Source organism: Ptiloglossa arizonensis, chromosome 4, assembly GCF_051014685.1.
Source record: "Ptiloglossa arizonensis isolate GNS036 chromosome 4, iyPtiAriz1_principal, whole genome shotgun sequence".
Taxonomy (NCBI): domain Eukaryota; kingdom Metazoa; phylum Arthropoda; class Insecta; order Hymenoptera; family Colletidae; genus Ptiloglossa; species Ptiloglossa arizonensis.
The window spans coordinates 18,453,069-18,478,276 of NC_135051.1; the positions used below are offsets into that span (position 1 = coordinate 18,453,069).

The 25,208-nt window shown below is 42.8% G+C and overlaps 3 protein-coding genes across 8 annotated transcripts in view; 1 reads left to right on the top strand and 2 right to left on the bottom strand.

Moving 5' to 3' along the window:
• Positions 1-675: 675 nt before the first annotated feature.
• Rps25 (ribosomal protein S25) lies at positions 676-1,843 on the bottom strand. Its single transcript, XM_076309656.1, has 3 exons — positions 1,806-1,843; positions 1,185-1,277; positions 676-995 (listed from the first exon to the last, which is right to left on the bottom strand). The coding sequence occupies exons 1-3, from the start codon at positions 1,806-1,808 to the stop codon at positions 732-734; spliced, it is 360 nt and encodes a 119-aa protein (XP_076165771.1). The 5' UTR covers positions 1,809-1,843; the 3' UTR covers positions 676-731.
• Positions 1,844-2,077: 234 nt separating this feature from the next.
• On the top strand, positions 2,078-5,288 carry Znt86d (solute carrier family 30 member 7). Its single transcript, XM_076309655.1, has 2 exons — positions 2,078-2,215; positions 2,634-5,288. Exon 2 carries the CDS (start codon positions 2,668-2,670, stop codon positions 3,730-3,732), a length of 1,065 nt encoding a protein of 354 aa, XP_076165770.1. The 5' UTR covers positions 2,078-2,215; positions 2,634-2,667; the 3' UTR covers positions 3,733-5,288.
• A 159-nt stretch (positions 5,289-5,447) lies between these two features.
• LOC143145130 (uncharacterized) overlaps positions 5,448-25,208 on the bottom strand; it is a 265,611-nt gene continuing 245,850 nt past the window's right edge. For all 6 annotated transcript variants that reach the window (XM_076308175.1, XM_076308173.1, XM_076308174.1 and 3 more), the window contains 3 exons: positions 24,709-25,021; positions 11,054-11,263; positions 5,448-8,822 (listed from right to left, as the gene is read on the bottom strand). In XM_076308175.1, the coding sequence (XP_076164290.1) occupies positions 8,184-8,822; positions 11,054-11,263; positions 24,709-25,021 (1,162 nt within the window). In that variant the 3' untranslated portion in view covers positions 5,448-8,183. The remainder of the gene's footprint in view (positions 8,823-11,053; positions 11,264-24,708; positions 25,022-25,208) is intronic.

Sequence of the window (25,208 nt, forward strand, 5' to 3'; positions counted from 1 at the left end):
AAAATATAGTGACAACTATATATAATTATATATAAAACTTGATGTTAATCAAATTTTCGAGTTAACATTAAATGAAGAATTGGTAATTATTTTGATGACATTTGAGTCCTTAGTGAATTATGGAACTTGTGGCGTCATCTAGTGATGTATAACGAGAACTATTCGTCTAATGACTTGGGCGTTTTGCCGTAGATGGCAGTACGGTCCTTCTGATAACAGTGTTTCCTTTATTAAGGAAATTAGCTACGTATCAGTTTTAGAACATAAGCCGAGGGTATGAGTCAATATATATCATATGAAATACAATACGCTTTGTTGAAATACAGGATGTGTTAAATCATGTTAAAACTATCAGCAATTTTATTATCTCTTGAAAAATTGTTGCGAATTCAATTTAAAATATTGGCTGTATCGTTAACTAGTATCATACTAGTATCAAATAAATTTCTTTTGCATAGACAATGATCCCTTAACGAAATAACAATTTTTGTTTATTTAACATCTTCATTGCACCATACAAAATAAAAAACAAAAAAAACAAGAGTAATATAAAATTTATAATACACTGATTATGTCATCGATAGGGTTCAACAAAAGTTATTTTACAACTTAACTCGGAATTTCTTGAATTAATAAAATTTATATTAACATAGGCATTAGATTATTAAGTCAATGTTTGAGTTTATCGAAATTTTTTATTAAATGAATTTATACATTGCGTAGAAACGAAATTACGCAGCCGGATCATCGCCCTTAGTTGTACGCGTGTAAATCAATTGTGCATGGTGTTGCACAACTTGTTTGATAAATCCTTTCTGTTGCAGTTCGATCAATGCCCTCCTGGCAAGGGATCCACGGATCTTTAACCTTTCACTAACAATCGATGGTGTGATTAACTTGTACTGTGGTACTTCTTTCAACAGTTTTTCGTATGTGCTTTTATCAAATAATACTTGATTATTTAACTTGTCACGTACTTTTCCTTTGGACCACTTCTGCAGTAAAAAACAAATAACATGTAAGAGACTCGTTCATTCAAGTTCATTTAAATGTTCATTAATAAACTGTTTTATCAGTCTCATTAAATCAGCTTTTAGCTTCCATGGTTTGTCAAGCCTATAAGTACTCATCATTAAAGATTTCATAGACACGAATTTAAGAGAAAGATTGTATGTAATACAAACCTTCTTCTTGGCTTTACCACTAGATCCTCCCTCCTTCTTTTTTTGTGTCTTCTGTGGTTGCTTCGAAGATCCTTTTGTATCCTTTTTAGGCGGCTGAAATAGATAATAAAACTACATCAAGTGTTCAAAGAATATCAGGCATTTTACTATCACGGTGTTGATTTAGTACGAGTTTTTCATGATACGTTATTTCAAAATATATATTAATCACTATATAATGTGCTTTTCAACATTAATGTGTACTTAGAAAAAGATTGTACCGTGTCAACAAAACACGGAAGTAAGAAAAGGTTAGATGTTCATTGATTAACAAAACTGAAGTTCGTTTTCACTTTTCTAGTACGTGGCAATTGATACATTCGTATTAACTTAGCCAAAAGTAATCGCAATTGAATGTAAAAGATTTAAAATCAAATAATTCGAATGTATTGTATACACCATGTGGACGAAGTCACTGCCAAAGGTTTTTCACTCTGTTGCGCGTAAAATGTACACAAAACTTAAATAATTTCTTAAACAAAAACATCACAATACACGGATAAAATTTTTTGTTAAACTCACAAAATTGGTTCATGTGAATACATTTAGGATAGAAGGGGAAACTATTCGTCGAACACTTACCATGATGGCTGTCGACTCGAAAAGAAAAGGGAAGTACGACAATCGCCATCTGTAATACTTATTTTATTCAGCGCCCTCTGTTCTACTACTTTGATCAGTGTCAGTATCGAAAATAGTAGAAAATTGACGGAAATAAAAGAATAATAAGTAAATAAATTAGTGATTAAACTAAAATTAATTCTTCTATTGTACAATGGGTTTAGACGTGTCAAGTATAATATCATATGGAGCTGTCAGTTGCTTAGGAGTGGCTGCAGCGTGTTAAGCATGGCGCCACACGGAGTGTTTTCACGTCCCGGTTTTTACTGCCTTTGATGTGTCTGCAAGATGTATTTGCTTTAAGAATATCCTCTGCCATCGTTAAATTGAACACAAGTCTTCGTCTTTATAATCAGTGTCGTACTAAAAAGGTAATTGTTTGACGGTAGAAACATTTGTGTAAGGTTAAGTGTCTTCCACCGTTGCTACGTGTCATTTATGTTTTTATGCGTTACAAGACTTCCACGTTACAAGTTACGATTAATTGATGACAATCTAGTAATCAGTCAGTAACGGTGTGTTTCATTCGAAAAGACAGTGTGTTCAATTATAACCGGATGTCATTGACTGATAACCAAAGGTGTCCCTAATCAGCTGTGCGATCGTCGGTTTATATTCGACATATTTTTGATTATGTTGAATGACGGCCTTCTGTGAATTGTAGAATTCTTGTTCAAATGCTTAAATTATCGTGTAAATAGTAGTAGTTGGGAAATTTATTCAGGAAAATGATATTTTAAACAAACATATGTGAAACTGAGAAGTACTGAAAATCTTTTTTTTTTACAGGAACTGATAGAAGCAGCCCTGGCAGTGTTACAAAATGCTTCCACTTTCCCACAAAGACTCAAGAAGTCTCTGTAGCCGGATAATAGAAAAACTGTTGGGTTGGAAGCGCCTAATATTTTCTGATAAAAATACTAGGAATTTGTTTTTATTTCTTCTACTCAATTTGTCTTTTGCCTTCATTGAGTTACTGTATGGAATATGGACAAATAGTTTGGGCCTAATATCTGATAGTTTTCACATGTTCTTTGATTGCACTGGTTTACTTTTTGGTTTGGCTGCATCTGTTATAACCAAATGGAGAGCCAATGAACGATACTCCTATGGCTATGTCAGAGCAGAAGTTTTGGGAGGATTCGTTAATGCTCTGTTATTATTTTTTATTGCTCTCTTCATTATGTCAGAAGCTGTTGAAAGATCCATAGAACCACCAGAGATAAAACATGGGAGACTTCTTGTTGTGTCTATTCTGGGATTAGTAGTTAATTTAGTAGGAATATATGTGTTTCATCATGGACATGGACACGGTCATGGAATGGGACACGGCCATTCGCATTCTCACTCCCATTCTCACAGTGGTCATGGGCATTCCCATTCGAATCATAGTCATAGCCATGATCATCATGAAATTGAAATCGATCCCTCTTTCAGTGGCACAAACTCTCAGATCATGAAAGGAGTTTTCTTGCATATCTTAGCAGACACTCTTGGATCTGTAGGTGTAATTGTATCAGCAGTGCTGATGTACTTGTTTGGCTGGTTCATAGCAGATCCAATTTGTTCCATGCTGATTTCAGTATTGATAGTTTTAAGCGTGCTTTCACTAATGAAAGACTCATGGGAAATATTAATGCAAAGGCAACCAGCAGCATTGGACCATGTTCTACCACAGTGTTACAATAAAGTGACCCAACTAGCTGGAGTATATAGTGTACAAGAACCTCATTTCTGGACGCTGTGTTCAGATGTATATGTTGGGTGCTTAAAATTAGAAGTGGCTAGAACAGTAGAGCCCAAGTATGTTGTAGCACACACACAAATGATATTCCAAGCAGCAGGAGTAAGGCATCTAACGGTTCAACTGGATTACGCACCTATGTGATCTACAAAAAATGTGCATGTCATAAAGTGTTCTTATAAGTGCTCCAAGACTGCATTTGTTTGCGGAGTTTGTCAGAAGCAAGCAAGGAACACTGCGCTAGTGCAAAATATTTCTGCCATTTTAAAGTTGTGCAGATGCATTGCCCTGAGTAACAGTGAATATCATCTTGGATTACAAATTGTTTAAGAATTTATTCAGTTCTTAAAATCTGTGGAAATGATTGATACAGGATAACACCATATTCTTAAGGACTATATTTGAATTTCATTTTTTATTCCACTTCTTCATTTCTGCTACTGTACATATAAATATCAGCTCGCTCATGTTTATGAACAATATACTTTCCCACCAAGTTGTGATTTATCTCTGATTACAAGTATGTTGACTCTGTACTCTTTGTTCATTGGAAGAGTAATATTTTGTATTGCCCATTGAAGCCTTTATATCAAATTGCATTTAAAACGTAGAGAAACTACCAGTGCATAGCATTAATTAGACTTTTTTATATTTACAAGGCTAATTTAAGCCACATTTTTTAAGAACATTTTTATCTCTCCTTTCTTACCGTCTAAGTTTCATTGCATTACGAATTTCAACTTAAAATTTGAACATTATGGTCGAGTGTGTAAAATGTTAAAAAATGAAACATCACGCAGACAGCTGTAGGCAGCTAGTCAGTATTGTATGAAAGGTGTAAAATATATATTATATATATAAATGCAACTTTATAGAATGTAATATAAATTGAGATTATTACATTTGTATGAAATTATGCTTTCCCCAAGATTATATTTACTTTGAACATTTTGTTGGCGTGTAATTCGATCGATACCAAGAACTTTATAAATATTTGCCGCTCACAGGGCGATTGTTATACTACGATGTGTCTGTACTTTCATGGAACACCGTGTAGAAGCATTTAGTAGGTAAATTGCGAATATCAAAATAAATATTCTGTAGAAAGTGTCTCTAGAAGTGAATGAACAAATATTCTATTACTTAATTTGATTGTATTTAATAGGAACGGAATTGCAAGACACATTATTCATTCGAAAATATCATCTAAACAAACATAATTCCTTATTACATATTTTATACATATACAATAAAAAGGACTCATTCATTTATTCATCATTTTTTACAAGCATAATAACGAATAATGATTGTTGAATTACGTTAACGAACGATTTATAAGTGTAAGTCGAAAGCATGACCAGGCATTCCACGTAGTGAGACGTACGATTTGTGTACTTAAAGTTATGACGACGTAGGCCAAAATTTATCGATAGAACAAAACAAATCGTCGATAGAAAATAATATGAACTTGTATGAATAACATAGTGAATTGTTTTATCGAGATACTGTATACCTATAAAACGACGAAATAATTTGTGACCCGATAAGATTTTTTTTAAGTTACGAAGAGCGATGGAATTCTGGAGACGAATGTTAACATTGTTACGTTTTAATAGCGATATTGTATAAACGGACGACGAAAGAGAATGTCCTCAGTACCGACAGATTGTAAATAATAAACAGAAGTATGAACACTATTGTGCAAACTTGTGGTTCATTCTGTATTGCTCGATCAGGGGTGCACCTTATTTCTTTTAAAAACAACATGGTTCACTTCTAAGCGAGTCAACCGTGTCTTTTTTTTCTGAATTAACACGGAACCGGGGAGAGTGGGGGGGATCACACTAATAGACTTTCAAACACATATTACATTTATTTGAAGGATATGTATACACATATAAATACATAAATATTTATAATAAAATCGCTGAAGCTGATGCCACACGTGGTGAGATCGTTGGGACGCCACGGACGATACGCGTGTGCGGTATCAGCTTCAGTCTCGCCGCGTTTCGATTCTCTTCGTTAAAAACGGGCTCGCAAAATTTAACAGGATCGTATTTTAAATATCTCGTTCGTCTCGTACGGTGTTGGATCGATGCGTCTTTTATATACACATAGCAAACTATCAAAAATGAAAAACCGTGCGGAACGCTCGCCCCTGTGTATCTAATAAGAGAACTTGTAAGAGGGGTCGCGCGTCAATCGTAACGAAATTTCGCGTTAGGTAAACAGGAAAAATATTGCGTCTTTGTTCGACCGTCTACCCGGATAGCCATTTCATGAGTCAGTTTACAGTCACGTTTCGTGCATCTACCAATAAAGTTGCTCGAACTCGTTGTTAGGACTCATCCCCACCACTGTTCGCGTTCTCTCGACTCGAGTGACCGTCACTTTCGAGAACACGTATTTAGGAAAACAACTTCGTCCTCGACGAGGAAAAGAACAAAATTCTCTATCCGTGCTTCGCGTATCGATTAACGGCGGTCCCGATTTTTCGAACGCGAGGCACTTACTGTACTTAATTCTAGCGCGTTCCTCGGGTCATTTTCGACCCATCGCGTTCTCGCAATACATTCTTCCTCTATAATTAAAGCTATTGTAACGCGACTGGATACTTCTGTATTTCTTTAACTGTATTACAAATGTTTAAAAACGCGAGTTTCGTACGTTCGGGATATTTCCGACCCGAATACTTTGAGCGTGTTGCGAAAGCGGAGAACGCTTTAAGGTTAAAATCGCTGACGACTCTTGTTACTGGTAGGAGGAGTGGGGGGTGGGCTCTCTCTCGATGATTTCGAGTGGTCGATGAATTTTTCGCGATCGAGAACTTTTACGCTCGAACGAAATGGAGAATAATTTTCGGCGTTCCGAAAATTCGATTAGAATCGGCGCGCGACGCTTTACACGGTAAAAAGGTGAATCGAAAAATTCGTTTCGCTCGCGAAGTAATCGTACGAAAAAGTGGGAGTGGGGGGAGCGAACATCGCGTGGAACTGTTTCGCGCGGAGCTGAAACTGAAACCGATCGAATCGTTTCGCTGATTCGTTTCGAGCTAGTTCTATTTATTTTTTTTGTTTTTTTTTTTTTCTTTTCCGTTTCCTTTCTTTAGATGCATGGCAGTATATCGCGTTCCTCTTGGCTTATCTAATGGTTCGCAAGAGGGATCGAGCGGAAATCGTAACTAGCGCCCTCACTTCGGCGATCGATGATCGATAGAAATTGTTGCGTAGCCGCACGCTGCTTATCCTATAAAGTAACGAACTTGTGATTAATACCGACAATAGACGATAGATCGCGGATCGAGTCTACGATATTATTTATTTATTTATTTATTTATTTTTTTTACGATGTTGGCAGTTGCGTTTGCACGTGTCTTCTTGCCTCGTTTAAGGGTATCCATCATTATTTTTTTTTCTCATTTTTCCTTTTTATCTTCTTTATACGAATACAATTAGCCATCGTTCTCTCTATATACTCTGTATACCGCAGATTTTCGAAAAAATCCGACGACTGTCTCGCCGGATACGATTTTTTTTTTCTACCCGCTACCATATAGAATATAATATCTATAAAATTTCTTCAAGACTCCAACAACGCGCCTCATCCGGTAAAGCCATTTTTTTTTCTCTTTTTTTTTTTCATTCTCTTGGATCGTCGATTGCGATTGAATCGATCGTTAACATTTGATAATCGTGATCAGAATATACTAATAATCATAGCAATAATAATAATGATGATGATGATCGTAATAATGACGATAATAATAATAATATATTACTCTGAATCGTATTTTACAGTCCATCTAACAACAACGAACGTATCTAGTTGCAACAGCCTCTTTCATTTTAGTTTCTCGTTAAATATCTTTCGGTAATGCGCGTGTATGTATGTATGTGTGTGTTGGTCGTTTTTTGCATAATCATCCTTCCACCGTTTACGCTTCCTCGTCTTTGAAAAGACGTCTCTCTCCACTTCTAAAACAAAGATGTCCTCCTTAACGATTCTCCATTTCTTTTCTCGCTGCAATTTAACGGACCGTCGAGTTATGTCTCGAGCTAATAAAACGCTACGATCTAATGTGATCTATCGGTTAGGAGAGCGACCACGCGCGCGGAAAAGGAAATCACAGTAAGACGAAAATACCACAAAGTGCCGAAGCCGGCTTCAATCGATCCTCTTTGTCCGTCGCGCCCTTTCATGAGTAATCTTCTTAGTCTACGTGCCTCTTATGGCTAAAAAATCGTCGACGATACACGTACGACGTATTCGATATCTCGGCTCGGTCCTAAAACTATGCGTTATACTCTCTCTAATTCCCACCATAATCTCCCTCCCTCTCTCTCTCTTTCTCTCTCTCTCTCCGAGATCCGTTTCACCGGATCGGTGTTACATCCTGAAAATCGCACTCAACCGATCTCGGACCGATCCTCTCCAAAACCGTGTTCTATCTCGTCCTACGTTTCACGGTACACGTGCAGCATCATCATCATCTACCATCAGGATCAACATTCCTTGCGTCACGGTTCTTCGTGATCCTAGACAATCAAGAAACTTCCGTGTCGCTGACAACCAAGGACTCCCACGTTGAGATCTCACTTCTTCTTGGCTTTGCCGTTCTTCTGGATCTTTGTGATCTTCAGTCTACAGTTGGAGCCCCCTGTGTAGACCACCTCAGCCCTACCACCTTCCTCCACAGCGGTGACCAATGCCTTCACCGACTTGACGTGCACATCCTTGGCGCTGATCTCCAACGAGGTGCCCGGATAACGATCCCTCACACATTTACCAACACTGGAGGCTTGTGACTCCGTCATCTCGACACCGTCCAGGCAGAGCCAGGTCAGATACTGAAGATGGGTCAGTATCGTTTGGACGAAGACGTGCTCCATTTGAATCTTTTTCGCGCTGTCGGTGACTATCAGCCCGTTTGCCTTCAGGAAGCTCAGGTTGCACACCTTCAGGTATTTGGCGATCTGCCTCATCGTTTTCTCGCTGTCCTCGAGCGTCACGCGCCAGAAATTGATCCTCAGTGACTGTAGGTTCCTGAAATGAGAGGAGAGACAGGCGAAGAACTGCTGGAGGATCTTGTCGTCGATGAATAACAAGGAACCGCTGTTGCCACCTATGGTGGACTTGTCCAAAGAGAGATCGAGCTCGCTGAGAGCGGTGAATCCGGCGAGGAATGGCAAAAGGAGGGGTCCACGGAGCGCCAAGCGATCGTTCACTGTCACCTGGAAACAGAAACGATACCGTTAGTCCCCGTTTTGTTCGATTTTTTTTCTTCTTTTTCGTTGCTTTAGTACATCGACGGAAGAACAAGGTCGACGACGAACGAAGACGAATGGGGCAGATTTTTGGGGGTCCGGGATGAATCGCAATCATCACCCGTCGAGTGAACAAGAGAACAGATTAGCCTCTCAAGGTTGTTCATCACTGTCGCAACTGGTAGCGCACTGTAAAGAGTACGTGTATTTCACGGTAGAGGGGGTGACCTTGACAAGTAGATTTCTTCTCCCTGGACTGTAGCACGCGTTACTTTCCGTTCAAGAGGTTACACCGTCGTCAAGATTAGAGAAAAACGAATTCTTCTCACACGAAATGGTATTTAGAATTCTTGAAAACGATACAGGTTGATGAAATCATAATAATGAACATTATGTGTAGGTAATGTGTCTTTATGTTGGTGTCGGTAATTGTTCGAACACTACTGAACTGAGTTTATTGAAATTTAACATTTGTTGATCACATGATCGTAGAGGGAAAGGTTTGAAACCCCTCCAAAATGGAACATAACCTAATCCAATCATACCGTAGAAAAAATTCCTAAATACCCTCTCTGTTTGCTCGCCTTTCGAGATGGTGTGACTCTAATTTCTAAAATTGCGATAACCCGTGGAACGATCCTCTTTATAGGGATCCATCGAATTATCATCCGTGCAACAACTCCCCGGTAACTGTTTTGTACACGATTATACGTTCGTTGAGTTTGCAACGCGATCCAATGAGTCGTTTCGTCGGCTGGAACCAGTTCTCGCTAAACCAAGACGAATGATCCACCGCGGTCAGGTCGACCGCTGTCCAGACCGCAAACGAATCATCGACGGCCTCGAATTACGAATCGTCCGGTTCGAGTGGGCTCGAGTGTCTCGAATGGGCCGTGTCAGATCGTCTGAAACCCGATACATCGGCTCGCGTTCCTCCCGACAACCGTGCGCGTCGTTACGTTTCGTTTCTGGTACACGCGTCCGTACTTAAGGTTATAGAACGCTTGAACGATATCAATGGGAGAAACTTGTACTTCCGAGGGGGGGGGGGGGCAACATTAGGGGGCACGGTTCCCTTCGTGTTTTTCCTTTTTTCTTTTTTTTTTTAGCAACGACGAACTGTACCGGGGTCTCTCCGAATTACCTGGCAGGTACATTCGATACTATCTTGAAAGTCTTACAAAGCTTCGAACTCGTCGATACTGTGGTAATATAATACAGATATATATGTGTATGTATGTGTATCGTACACGAGAAACTAATACGCAAGGTAGATGTATTGCGAGCCAGTGGCGTAACCAGAAATCTTCAACAGGGAGAGCCCGATATTTTTTACTGTTGTTAAGTATAACGGGGGGATCTGTTGTCTTTTGGAATAGAATTTCGTGAATATTGGGGGAGGGGGGCGGGTGAAAAAATCCCCTTGCCCCCTTTTGATAGCACCAATTCAATGCAAATTATTCAAGAATTTTGAACTCAATTCTAATATGAATTACTTATGGATGTGTAAAAGAGTGAGAAGATTTTATAAAATTTTTCTAAGGGGGGCCCCCTTTGCCCCCTCTGGGTGCACTGATTCGGTACAAACTATTTAAGATATTGAACTCGATTAACATCAATATAAATGATACATAGATTTATAAAAGAGCGAGAGAAATGTATATCCTTTTCAAGGGGGGCCCCCCTTGCCCTTTTTCGGTTACATCGACTTAATACAATACTTTAAAGACATTCGATTCAAATAACACCAATATCGATGGTTTTGCGGAAACATAAAAGAGCGAAAAAATTTGACAAAATTTTTCCAAGGGGGGTCCCCTTGGCCTTCCTCCGTTTGCGCTACTATTGCGATCGTAGTTGATCTACCACGACTACTACACGTTCCATATCGCGAATATTCTCAATAAATTCGGATCTAGGGTGATATTCGAAGCGATTCAACGCATCTGAAGCTCATCCTCGGAGATTAGGCGCAAAAGGAGCGTATCGAGCGAGAGGGAGAAGTACTGTTAGGAGAATCTGCTCTCGTTCGATCGTTCCGGTATCACAAAGGCGCGAGTTTTGTCCATTCGTTAAGGCCACCGATCCGATTCGCAATTACGCGATTCACAGTGAAGTCGAGAGACTGGGATGGGGGCCGGGAATCCCTTTCATCTCACAGAGCCGCGACGTGCAGCTGGAAAAGAGGATTTACTTACTTGAAAACCGGCCAGCCTGAGGAACACAATCGCGGGACAGGCAGGAGGTGGCGCGGCCCTCAGGAGCTCAGCTCCGGCGTCGTCTCGACGCCCTAATCTCGCCAAAGGACCCTCGTGGACGGCCAGATGCAAGCGAGCGTTGCACAGGCTCAACTCGCGGACGCTGGTGTATCTGAGTAACTCGGAGAAGACCGCCAAGCTGTCCGATTCCTGTGAACACGAAGAGACGCTTTTCATTTCGAGCGGGTCGCGTTCACCAAGTTCCAAGCTCCTTATATCCCCACGGTTAGGATCTTTGGCAATTCTTAGACCTTCAATGGGGGACAATTCTCACACCTTGGAGTATATTGAAGACTGCATTACACGAGCGAAAAGGTACCGAATGTTACCTTTCGAAAGGTAAATATTGGGTTGTTCGGAAAGTCATTTCGTTTTCTAAAATGGAGAATATATAATTTAATAAAAAAAATATTTATACACTCTAAAAAAAATCGTGTTTCATTTTCACCAAAAAAAAAAACGAAATGACTTTACCACTGTGCGCGCGCGAGAAGATTGCTCTCGAACGAATAGGACCCGCCCACAAGCAATCTTGCACGTGTGTCATGCTAATGTACGCAGGATTATCATTTCGGTAATATTTTTGTTTTTTGAGTTTAGGAAAATTATTGCACGATTAATTGCATTCAATTTTGAATATTCGAATTTACGAAATTTATGGATTAACGCGATAAATCGTGCACAATTTTCAACGAACTTTCACTTCGACAACTGTTGTCCCTGAGATTTACAAAATTCACGGGTCGTCTGTTTGGTATCAACTATACACGATTTTCATTCACTATGATGACCGTTTCGTAAATTTTGTAACAAAAAAAATTCACGAAACATTTGCTTCAAACGACGAATCGTTTACAATTTTTACCAAAGTTTCACTTCGATGACTGTTCACAAAATATGAATAAATTCGTCAGAACGTTCACCGAAGTTCCTCGAGGGGTGTTCAATTCTCGCGTTCCAATTCTCCTCTGTCGTGAATACCCCGGTGTAAATGGCGTTAAACGTTCGGGAAACCGGTCGCCCGGATGCGTCGCGACGCCGAAATCGTTCGCGGCGTCGCGACGCCTGGCAATAAGACGAGAACAAAGCGAGGCGTGCGAGGCGGCACAATGGTTTCCGGAATTACGGTATCGCGTGCCTTCGCGATGGAAATATGGCACCGCCCCCTCTGGGTCCCCTGTGCTCCCCCCTCGACGTTAAATACGGAGTTAACAAGTTGCGAGTAATCCCGAAATCGGCGTGCCAGTGGCTTCGATGGTTGAGTTTCGAACGCGAGAAAAACAACGTCGAAAGTGAAAATACGAGGGCAGCGAGGGGTAGGGGGCGTGTCTGGGGGGAGGAGGGAGGGCCACGAACTTCGGTTCCCGATCGAGAAACGCGAACACCGCAAGTACGTTCGGGCGAAGATTGATATCGGGACACGCGTCGCCTCGAAATAGCGCGACCCAATTAGACGACACGGTTTCGCGTGCCGGGTGGGGGAAGAGTGGGAGGGGCGCCGGTGAAGTGGAACGATGCCGTCGCGACGCGATTCCACGGCGTCGCGACGTACGCGACCGGATCCTCCACGTCCAATATTCCGGAGTACGGTCACCCTCTGCTTCGAGCCTTGGGGAATTTTGCGCGGCTTGGGCAAAGTGAGAGGCGGAGAGAAAGAAGGGGGCAGGGCCTTCGTTGGAAAATTATTAGCGAAATCGGGGGGAACAAAAGTCGAAGCGCGTCTCGAGCGGACGATTCACGTGACGAACTTTCCCGAATGTGAATCTCTGCGGTCCATTTCGTACTTTTATGGCAAAAATGGCAAAAAATGGCAAAAAATGGCAAAAAATGGCAAGAATGGTAATAGTGGTGAAAATGGTAAAAATGGTAAAAGTCTGTAGTATCTATAAGGAACAGAAGCATTCAGTTCTCATTAATTGGGTCTACTATGTACTTTAACGGCAAGAATGGTGAATATTCGCGGGAAGTATCGAATTGGCGCACAGTCCGTTGTAAAAGTAACACGCCTTCGTAGCCTCATTGAAAGGTACGCGTAATCGATTGAAAAAGAATGCTTCACCGGCTGGCGCGGTAACCGCTTTAAACAATTATAGATACACGCTCGAGTTGTGTGTTCGTGATTGGCCGTCGCTTTAAAATGTTTGCTCGGTAATCGGCGCAACAAGTGTCGCCTGGTATTTTAATCGACGATTTCTAATTCTCAGGCTACGGCCTCGCGTCGAAATTAATCCGCTTCGAAGCCGCAAAAAGGCTGCCGTCCCCGTTTACCGCGAAACGATTACGTGAATACTCCGGTGGTTCGTCGATCTTTTTTCGCCCGCTCGTGAAATTTTCTTGCGATCTCAATTTACGGCGCAAATAGCCCGACTTGTGTACCGTGCGCGTCGACGGTTCATTTCCGACGATTATTCGATTTCGTATTCATCGACTTTTGTCGCTTTTAAATATACACTCGTTCGTTTCTAATACGTAACTGTACACTAACGATAAATCGTGAGCATCCAGAGGTCGCTAGAGCCTCGATCAGACGCTTGAATGTTTTTTAAACGGAGGGGTCGTTTTAAAGGTCGAAGCCCCAACTTCGATGACACTAAGTCGATCTTTTCTGAAAATACTTTTTCTTCCCGAAGCGATTGGAAAAGTGAACGTTTGTTTCGAAAGAATTTAAAAACTTTCAAACCGCTCCCGATTGTTTAAAAAATTTTTTACAGAAATAAGATTAGAGCGAGTTTGAAGCTCGAACTCTCCCCTTTGCAACGGTCCCTTAAAAGTTTTTGTACAATTTTTTTTTCATCGTGTTATTCTACTTCGAACAAAAAGTGTTCTGTCGGCATTGGAACACAGTTTGATGGTAACAATTACCGAGATATTCACGAATAAATCACCTTTATTGGAAACTTTTCTCTATAGAAAATATATCTATATACTACACCCATGTGTGGGCGTGATAAAGATGCTTAGTAATGATAATTATAATATTCTAACAGGGATGATAGAATAATTTTACAAATTACCAACCACGAGGGATGCGCACGATGCTCGAATTAACCGAGGCGGGTGAACAAAATGCTTAAAACACCCCTCTCGAAATTTATACACGGAACCGTGAAATGAAATTCTATGGCTACACACCGTTCAACCCCCTGCGCGTCCTCCAATCAAGAAACGATTTATTTAAATTCTTCCGTAAAATGGATCTCGCGCGTTATATAGTATATATACATAGTACACGCGACACTCCACCGTCATAAAATACTTTTCCAAGGGGGCAGGGGGCTTACGAGGTTCTCCATCCCTCGCCACGTTGCTGGTAATATTGGCCGCAATAAATTACGTGACACCCCATTCTGTGCATCCCCACCCCACACCTCGTGAACATCCCTCTACCCGGACCTGACCAACGTCTACGAGGATCGTTGAAAATTTCCATGAGAATGCCGCCGCCACTGACGTATTCGCGTGCTCGCTCCTCGTAGTATTATGCAAACCGATTCCACGAACGTTTTATTCAAAACAATGTTCTAGGTAATGGAGAAATTGTCTAGGAGGAACGTCGCGAATCAGCTATAAAAACGGGCCCGTCCACTCTGTCTCCATTTTTAGCTCGTTTTTTGAACACCTTGAACCTGGATCGATATTCATTGCCAGCGAACGTCGAACGTCTACCACTCTTCGTAGAAGGGAGGAACGTGAGCTCAGGGGGTTGAAGGGTTAAAGATCGAGCTGGCAAGGATTACGCATAGATATTTTTGGTAACCTTATAGTATGTCGTTGCGAGAAAGAAATCGATTTCGAATTCTACACGAGGGAATCCTTTCGAGATGAGAGATCAGGCGTGGGTCCGAATAGACCCCTAAGTTAACCCCACACAAATATTTTGCACGAATTTAGCAATAATTAATTTCAATATAGGTATGACAACTGGCCCGCGTAATGCGATACAAATACTATTCCGATAATACTCGGGTATTCGAAGGTATCAGGGAATTTTTTAAATTCTATTTGCGGCGGAGAACCGAGTTTTCTAACCTTGAAATATATTTACTATAAATATATTACTGCATTACACATATACAAAGTAAGAAGGTCGCAAAGGGTGAAATCCTGGTTTAGATTACAGTTGGTTAGCTTATTACGTCGAGTTATAACAATAACTTCTATTATTCAACGGTATGAATTATTCATTCGAAAATGCAAATTCTTACCAATGTTTGCGAGCTACGCCGAAGCGGAGCAGGCGCCCTGCAAACGGTATCCAGATGCGGACAACAAATTCCAACAATGCTGGATCAATTTCCACTAAGGTGCCTAAACAGTATCCAAGTCCACTTTATCAACCTTCGTCAGCTCGTTGTAACACCTTCGCCGCGTATATACCTCGAAATCTCACTGCTACAGTTCCACTCGCGAAAGATTGCAGACGGCAGAAAAATAAACCTTAATCAGTATTGCGGTTTAACGGCGGGTTCACCGATTTTCGCCGATGAAGCGACGCGTTCGCTTAATTCGCGTCAGTTAACGAGGGTAAACTGGGCGATCGCGTTCATGTGAGGCGGGGAGGGGGGTAGGGGCTGGAGCTTGAAAAGCGCGTAATTCGCAGAATATCCCCGGATAAATTGTACAACCGTAAAATCCTCCCGGTGGCTCGGCGATATCACACGCGGAAACAATGAGGCAGAGGTTGAGGTCCCGGGCAGATTTAATTTAACGCACCAGGGTGATTATAAACAATGCAGCTCGTTGGAACCCTCTCCCGACCTCCCCCTGTTTGCCCCTCAGCCGCCACCTCCGCTCGAGCTCTACATTGGTCCACCGTTATTGTTCAGCCTGTCACGAATCGGGATGATTTCCATTTAAAAAGAACCGTGACGGCCCCCTTTCCAATTCCACCAGCCCCCCTCTCCCCCTCTACCCGGACCACCGATTCCCTGGAATTTATACGACCGTCCCGATATTTTTCCATCGAACGACGAAAACCGGCTAGGATTTACACCGGTGGTGCGCGGAAAAACAATTTTCAAACACGACTCCCTCGAGAGCCCCCCTTGGACCCCCCCCCCCCATCTCTCAGTGATAAACACGACGAACACGCGAACGATGTTTACGCTACGATACCCGCTTCGTCGATGACCGGTTGGCCCGAACAAACTCGTATGTATTGAGTGGGGGGACCAATGGGGGGCAAGGGGGCGGGGGTCGATTCACATCGGAAGCTACGAGCCACCAGTCGTTAATAATTCGGCAGTGAAACCGTTGGGAACGAGAGTCGATTTGTCAAACGTCCTCGCACCCACAGGGAATGGTTAACTTTGTGGATTCGTCACGGAGAGGAGGGGCCCCCCCCCCGGCCCCCCAGTCATGTCTCGTCGTACATTTCGAAGAATACCGTTCTTTGTACACCGCGATCCTGAAGGCTTTTCTTCTCATGTTGAATCGTTCACTCGCAGTGAAGTCCTCGACGCGTTCACCCCCTTGAGCGTTAATTTCGCCACTCCCCGATTATTCGTCGAGAACACGTGATATTTTTAGCTGGAGTACCTCGCGAACGTCGCGACGCGAGAATCGGCCCAGGCAGTAATTCCGTCGAGATTGACGCCGAAGAATTCTTGAACGTGTCGATAGGTCACAGCGGCTCGGTATACTTCTCAGGTGTTTATCGGGTATCCCCCCCCCTTCTTCGGTCGACGCGACCGTAATTTCGAACGGTGTTATTCGGGCCGAAAACGTCCTTCATAAATGCCGAAGGAATTATTATGCGAAGGACAAAAACAAATAGAATTTGTGTCTCTCTTGGTGTGTACCTAACTGAAATACCTATGATAGTTGTAATTCGATGAGCTGGTAAATTTGTACATAGATCGCGGGTTTTGCTACTGTCCCGGGCTGCAAGAATGCATGTGGGGCTAGGTGCGTCACTAGTGGCCATTTAAAAAACAATCGAGCGCCTGAGGTGACCTCTAGTGGCGTTTGTAGAATGGTGAGATCTCGATTCGGTGACTTACGAATTTTTAGACAAATTGAGCGTCGTGCTACTGTTCATGGACCGATAGAATGCATTTATCTCCACCGAGTTGCAGCACTTCGAAGATCGCTAGCGCTTCGCCCGAGTGTACGGAAACTTTTCACCGGTACTGTACCTAGTACACATTTAGTTACGCGAGTGCGTGAGACGTGTACGCGCAGCTGAAAGTGCCGTTACCGAAACCTAACCTCGATTAAACCTCCCGGCTAATTATCCACGGAAGAGACATTCTCATTCGAGACACTTGGCACTTGTAACACCTGAGGAAATCAACCCCTTGTACTCTACACCTTGTGCAACTCGAGAAGCATCCTCCCACCTACCAGAGGTTGCCTCGATCGATTAACATACATTTTATTCCCGCGAATAGACAAAGGTGGGGTTTGTAAATCATTCGGGCCGTTTTACATCCGGTCGAGGAGGATGATAAATAAGGAGCCTCTTCGAGGAAGAGTTCGCGAGTAATAGCCGGGTCGTTAGACTCGCTCGGCGATGATCGATTCGTTCCTTTAATGCGCCGTTTTTCCTGTATTCTATTTTCCAACGGTTGGAAAAGACTGGTTACAGTAGAAGGGGGGGAAGAGGAGGGAGAATCTAATGTGCCCCCTCGAGCTACCGGGTTGCCGGGGTAGATTTAAGTAAATTGAATCACACAGACGAGCGTGCACCCCGAGAGTGTTTTTTAATAATGGAAAATCCATTTGGCCGTGTCGCGAGTATATATCTTGTTTGCCGGTCGGTGTCGAGCATCGCCATAGGGGTCTCCCCTTCGTCTCCCCTCCCCCGCCCCCTCCACGGTCGTCGTAGCGCGTTTTATTTCGCGGCGAGAAACTCCCTCCCTCCTCCGCGTCGTCGCTTTTAAATAAATCAACTCCTGCCTACCGAGGTCGTCGAAACAGGTTCAAGTGTCGCGATCGACCACTCGAAAAACCGTGCCCTCAGCCCCCCTCTCCGTTCCTCTCTCTGTGCCCCTTGAATCTTTCTCTTTTCGCAACGACGAAGAACTCTCGACGCGACCGGCACGCGGAATTCGATTCAATTAAATTCTTCGAGTATTAATTAATTTCGCAGCTCGTGACTATTGGAGAGGGGGGAGGGGTTTGATTCGCGATAAATAGAGCACTCCCCTCCTCGTCCCTCTCTCGAGAGGGGTCGTTCTTTGATAGAGACTTTCGTCTCTCAAGGTGTTTCGATCGTTTAAAATGTTCGGGAGAACACGCGGGGAACTCTTGTATTTTTCATCCATTGAAAGAGTTATTTGTTATTATTACATAGTAATTTTTTATTAAGAATACTTTTGACGTAACTGCGAATTAACAAATTTTAATGTTTATTTTATAGACGATAGTTTCTTCGTAGTCTCTTCAGAAAGTCACCGTTCTTTGAAAAAGTAATATATGTCAAAAGGAAGGCATCTATATGACGGAGTGTATGTACTGTCCATCCGCCAGAAGAAGGCATACGAGTGTTTACATGCCCCACAATCGCACACATTGTTTTCGTTGGCCGAAGACGATGAAGAAGATCGATAGCGGCCAGTAGGGAAAACAGGCGAGATACTGGGGGAATTGGTGGACTGTGAACTAGAGTGGGGATGTAAACACTCGGTTGCCATTTTGTCGTCCACAGACAGTATATATATTCCACTATATAAATGCCTTTCATAGCCATGCAGTGACACACTTTTCCAAATCAGTAAATTTCTGAAGTTTGTGATAACAAGGTACGATGGTAGGGAATGTAAACACTCGTTTGCATTCTTCTCACGGACGAATAGTAGCGAGTAGTCTGAATGCCAACCTGTCCTGAACACCGAGAGGATGTCGATGCTCGTCTCCGTTCTTCTTCACGTAGTTTCTCCGCAATTTGTTACGGGGAGGAGGGGGATGTCCTCTCTTGGTTTCGTTTATTTCACCCGTTGCATCTTCCGATGAGACTGCTCCCCCCTCCCTCGCGCATGACCATTAGCGCTACAGCCCTTTCGACGCGCGGTCGGATTTAAATAAATAGGTTGCACCGTCGCGACGCTACCCGCAATACGTTCTGAATAATGGAGTAGGGGGTTTCGCGAATAAATCTCGCGCTTCGAAAACCCACTGGACGTTCTATTCGCTACCCCCCGTCCCTCCCTCTTTCTTCTGGAAACACGGCTAAACCGTGACCCATCCTATCGGAGAGAAAGACATTTGCTCTCGTCTCCTTCGTATCAATTCAACCCCCACTCTTGGGCAATCCGTGCCCTCCGGAGCTCTTCGACGCTTTCATCGTCGTGAAACACCAAAAAGGGGGGCGGCTGGGTGGTGAGTGGGGTGGTGATGGTGACGTCGTCTGGAACGAGACACGAGGAACTATAAATCGAATCGAACGACGAAACCGTTTTGATGCCTCGGCACAAAAGCTATCGAGGTAAATAAAGAGAGTACCAGCGGGGGGGGGGGGGGGGGGGGGGAAGGGGGGGGGGGACGAGAGAAGGGGAAGTGGCGCAAGGGCAGAAAGGATACGACGAGCCAATAATTCGAAATTTTATGAAACTTTCGCGATTGACTCCCGGGGCGAATGTACCTTCCCTCCCCTTTCCACCCCTTTCGCTTTTTACGTCGATTTTTCACCGAGATCTATCTCAGCGATACAATATGTACACGTATCGTCGATAGTTTTCACGTCTAGTCGCGAGGACGTCAGCCTTCGAATTTCTCAACATTTTCTTTCCGTATTTCCCATACTTTTCCTTGGAACGGTCGTACGGATGGTTTCTCCGGGCTGTTTTCTTTTATTTCTCTCCAGCCCGGGTCCCACGCGACAAATGGTACGAGGGTGGAGAGACAGTGGAAACAGAGCTCGGGCCAGTGGAAAAGGAGCGACCATGGTCAGACGCGGGGATCGAATAATTCCTCCAAAGGGCATTTTTATGGTACATGGTTTCTCCTTCTCTTTTATACATTGACCGGTCAATTTCGTTCTCGTCGCGAGATAATTAAATCTTGTGCACCGGTCGGGTCGATTCGAAATCGAATTTTGAGATTAAATAACTTTTCGACAAAATATATTCGATTTACTTGAATTTTATCGATTTTTATCGGCGTTACTCGAGGGACGTACCAGACAAGAACAAATGCATTTAGCGTCGTTTTGTGCGAGATAGTCGTTTTTGTGGCTAATCTGACCCCGAATGAAGGTTACACTTGTTTTTGAAAAAAAAAAATGGAAATCTATTTGATCTCCATATTGGTAATTTAAATAAAAATGGAAATTTATTTAAATTTGCTCTATACCGAAGCTGTCAGCTCCGGTGTGGGAATTATTTCGACAGTTTATAACGATTAAAACGAAAAATTGGAGGATCAGTGGAACGACCCTGTGCATGGTCAGACATAGAGTAACCAGTTATTCCTCGAGTATTTTCTACCGAATTTAAAATATCCTATTCTTCCTGCCTGAATGGAACACGGAACGTTGAATACACGCGGTGAATTCACTATAGAGGGTGACCTGATTATTCCCATCATGTCAAATATTTCCATCGTTTTTTAGCAAGTTGCATTGCAGAAAGAAATTGTTTCTTTCGAGCAGAGAAATTTTGTTCCTTCGTAAACCCCGTGAGTTGTTTTCACGAGCACAATACTCGGGCCGAAGAGTGGGGGTAAGGAAAACAATCATTGTATTCGTAAAACATTCCACATCAAGGAAATCAAAGTTTTAGAGATGAAAAAAATTGATTTTCCATAGAAAACTACACTCGAAACAAATTCTTAGGGTAGAAAACGATTGTCTTCAATGCGAGATACTCCACTCGAAGGTAATCGTCTCGAAGTGAATGAAAAAAATCATTTTCGTTTCCACGGAACACTGCACTCGAAGAAGCCCGAAATCGTTAGCTTAGAAGACGATTATCTTCGATGTGGGGCACTCCGCTCGAAAGTAATCGAAACGGTGGGGGTAAAAAAAACAAAGAAAAAACAATCTTCGTTTCCATAGAACACTCCACTTTGCAGGAGATCGAAATCGTCCCAGACAATTAGCTAGAAGGCTAAACACTACCCGAAGTCACTTGCCCTTTATCTCTCTTTTATCCCCACCTCTTTCCTTCCAGTTGTAGCTGGTCTGGAATCGCCGATAATTAATTATCCACCTCGGAGGTAATCCACGAATGCACCTGGTAGGATTATCCCGTGGCCGTGTTCTCTGTTCCCCTTTCCCCACACCCCTCTTTTCGGACGGTCTTTCCACTCTGGCGAGGCACTCGTACTTCACCGGAGATAATGGCTCGTCGCCAACAATGGCTCGTGGAAGATAGAGCAAAGGGTGGAAGGTTAAGAGGTTCATTGGAAGGAACCGAGGGACGTATTTATGTTATGTACATACGCGGGGCTCACGTGCACGGGGGAATCCCGAGCCGGAGTCCTCGGGACGAAATAAACCCGTCGTTCGAGATCGTTCCCGTGATTGTTGATCGCGTTGGTGCAGGGCTCTCGACGCCACGTTGGATGCACTCCTCAACTCGTTCAAGTGCATAGGAAATTTTCAAAACATTATTCTTGGAGAATAATTTATATTCTTGGTACATGGTGGTACCAAGGATTAATTAATAAATAATTACTTTCCAACGACTCTGTGACGTTTGATCTCAAGAAACAAATAATTTTCCTCTCTGAATATCTTTTTTATTTACAAACGCAACTTTATAATTTTCCTTAAAAAATTTCACAAAAACCGTCAAACTTTGAGCACGAAAAAATTCAAGGGATTATTTGGTCTTCAAATAAATAATTCCTAATTTCACCGGATTCTTAGATTTCCCGAAACCATCGACGTGATCGATCGATTTTCCGAAGAACACCGTTAAATACACGGTTTAATAGTTCGAAAACCTTGAATTTACGCAGCAAACCAATAAATCCGATTAGATCCCACGATTTGGGATACGCGCGTGTAATCGTTCGCGGAATGCCCCAATCTCGCTGGCGTTTCCGCTGGTTTGTGGCGGAAATCGGTTCCGTGCGGATGGGCACCGCGAAAATTGACGAAAATTCGGCTGCGAAAACAGCTGGGGGATTTTCCTGCAACCGTTTCCCCCATTTCCGCTCCGGTTACGTCGTAAACGCTCGACTACGGGGAAGGAAGGGGGTAGGTTTTTCCCGAGTACTTTTCGACTGTTACTAAAACTCTCGTTGAGCAATCGGTGAAACAGTGTACATTTAAAGGTTCATTAAAATTCCGAACTCTATCATTGGTCGGCGGAGAGACACGGGGAATCCCGAAGATTGCCATCTCTCGGAGAACCGTGGAGTTTTCGGGACAGAGGAGTGGGGATGAAATTCTTTTTACGAGCTGGAAAGTTACTGTTAGCGGACCCTGGATACCCCATCAGTTTTACGGATTCCATCGCGTTCGTAACTCGCTCGAAATCCCGAAGACGTATAATACCTAACCCTCTCCTCGAGATACCCAGATAGGTCTCTCGATATGGATCACAATCTGTGTGTGATTTTCCTGTTTCTTTCTCTTCTCAATTCGAAGAGTCTTGCATGTAATTTTAATCCTAACGAGTTAATCTGGTATTTGATAATAAATCGAAAATTTTGTATGTACCTAACCTAGACCTAAGTAGAATTCTCTCCTAACTTAAAAGCACTCTTCGAGTGGTCAAGACGCCTAACCTAGGCCTAACTTAGAGCCCCTCTTAACCTTGCCTTCTTCAATGTTTTCTGGTATTTTAAAGAGAGAACAAATTATCCTTTTTTATCAATCGTCCACAACGAAACATTTTTCATAACAATAAAAATATCAGTTTACCAATCGACGAGTATCTACACTAAAAGTTACTCTTTTCTCTCTACCCTGTGTGTTATGAACTCTATATTTTTCACTCCTAAAGCCGATAGCAGATGAATTCATACTTTGCTTCCTCCTTATTATAAAATATACTCTTTGTTAATGTTCGTTGATATTGTTATAAAATATACTGTCCCTTGTATTCTCTGTATTCTCGGTAATTTCGACTCGAACAACGCAATAATCCTAGTTCGCGAGCGAAGATACGGTAGCAATTTCGACCGTTTCCTGGCAATTGCACGCCGGGAATTTAAATTCTGGATTTTGAGCAAGCGTGCCACGCGGGCTTCCCTATTCTCGGAGTCCTAACGCACCAGGTATTTAAGTTTAACCATTGCGGGTGGAGGAGGGGTTTACGAATGTCCACATTCTAGTCGCAGTGAAAATTTCATCGTCGAGCGTGCTTTACGTGCCAGCTTAATGGCAACGATATTATCGCGTTTCGAACCGAATGTCGTGTAAGCTCGTTGAGAACGGATCCTCGAACGTATACTGTACCGACACGTGACAAAGGACCGACCAATCGAACCGCAGGGGGGCATGTGATTATTAGAGAAATTCAAGAGTCCTTCACGAATAACGACCCTTGAAATATTTGTAAACAGTTACTTCTTTTTGTTCGGTTAATTTATATTCAGTGCCGGTGAGGGGGAGAGGATGACGTTTACAAATTAATTAAATTGATTTTATTTATCCATGAATTTATTTTAATTAATCACACTTGTAGAACGATACCAAAATTGGATCTCGAAACGGGACAGTATTGATTATGGACACTCTTCAAGGGTAGGTAGACTTTTTTGCTAAGAAAATAAGAATGGAGAAGCTAGTGGGTTCGTTGAGGAATAATTAATCAACTAGAGGTTCTTCACAGTGAATTTTCAGCTCGTGGGCTATAAACGAGAATGTTGCTCTTTTCTCTGGGAAAATTGTGGCGGGAGATACTTGGGGGAGGGAGAATTTGATATGTCTTGAGAATTATTGAAATTCACGTGGTGTACAAGATAGGTATATTTTCCGAAATCAATTTGATGAAGGGTTGAAAACTACCCTACTAAATAAAAATTTTCCTTCTACGCTTGCAATCGAACGATAAAACATTCTCTAGCACTCCAGGTAATGTACGTTTGAAAATCAGTGGGGTTATCTTCAATGGTAGGATAATTTCTGAGAAATCAACTTAGGAGGGGTGAAAACTACCCCACTGAATAAAAATCATCCTCTTACACCGCCAATAGTGCCATAAGAGACGTTCAAGAGCAAGATCAACTCGCAAAAAATCAGTTTCCTATTCCCCCAGATTATTATCGCCTCCTCCCTCCCAAATAACTATCCCTTGAATAAAAGATTCTCTCACCACGATTGACGTAACCTACTTCTTCAAAAAAGGTTTCAGTAACACGAATTTACACAAATTTACACGAATTTTTCAGACATTGTTATCCAGGTGACTAGTGAAAATTCTGTTCCCTGGGAGGAAGAGGGCAGAGTTGCAACAAAATATTATCCATGCCAGTAGTTTCTATATCAAAGGGGTCACAAAGATAGACTCTCTTCGTCCCCTCTCCCCTGCCCTTTATTTTTCTCTTCCTAGTCCACACCCTCGACTTTACACCCCCCTCCTTGTCAGGGGGGTCTATTGACTCCTCTACAAATTGCCCCCTTCCTTCAAAGTCCTTGTACATGTATCGTAGGGACAGTTCGCATAAATTTCGTCGAACGATGACCAGTGAGAACTCACCTCTATTCGAAAGGTCCAACCCTCGAGGCTGAGCAGCTTGAGGGTAGTGTTCCTGGCGAGGGCGTGACACAGCAACCGTGAAGGATGATCGTCGAGGGCGAGACGTGGACTGGCCAGATCCAGGAGTTGCAGACAGGGAGCCTCCGTCAATGCCAGGACCAACGGCATCACGTCTGCTGGTCTCGATGCCCCGGCGGCTCTTAAAGCATCCAAATTGCGCGCCCTTCTGATGGTCTCGCCCAGGCAACCCGCATCCAATCCTCCGAGCAAACACTTGGACACGTTCAGGGACCTCAGCTTGCAGTTCGGTTCTCTGAGGCATTGGGAGCAAACCGGCATCGATTAGTCGTTCACGCAGGTTAGGGTCGGTTAGTCGGGCGTAACGATTTGATTTATGGAGCCGGGGAAGAGTCAACGTTTGCTCGTGGAATATTTCGTTAGAAGGAAGGAACGGAGTTGGCAAGTTTGACGAGATGGGAAGATTAATCATGGGGTTAAAG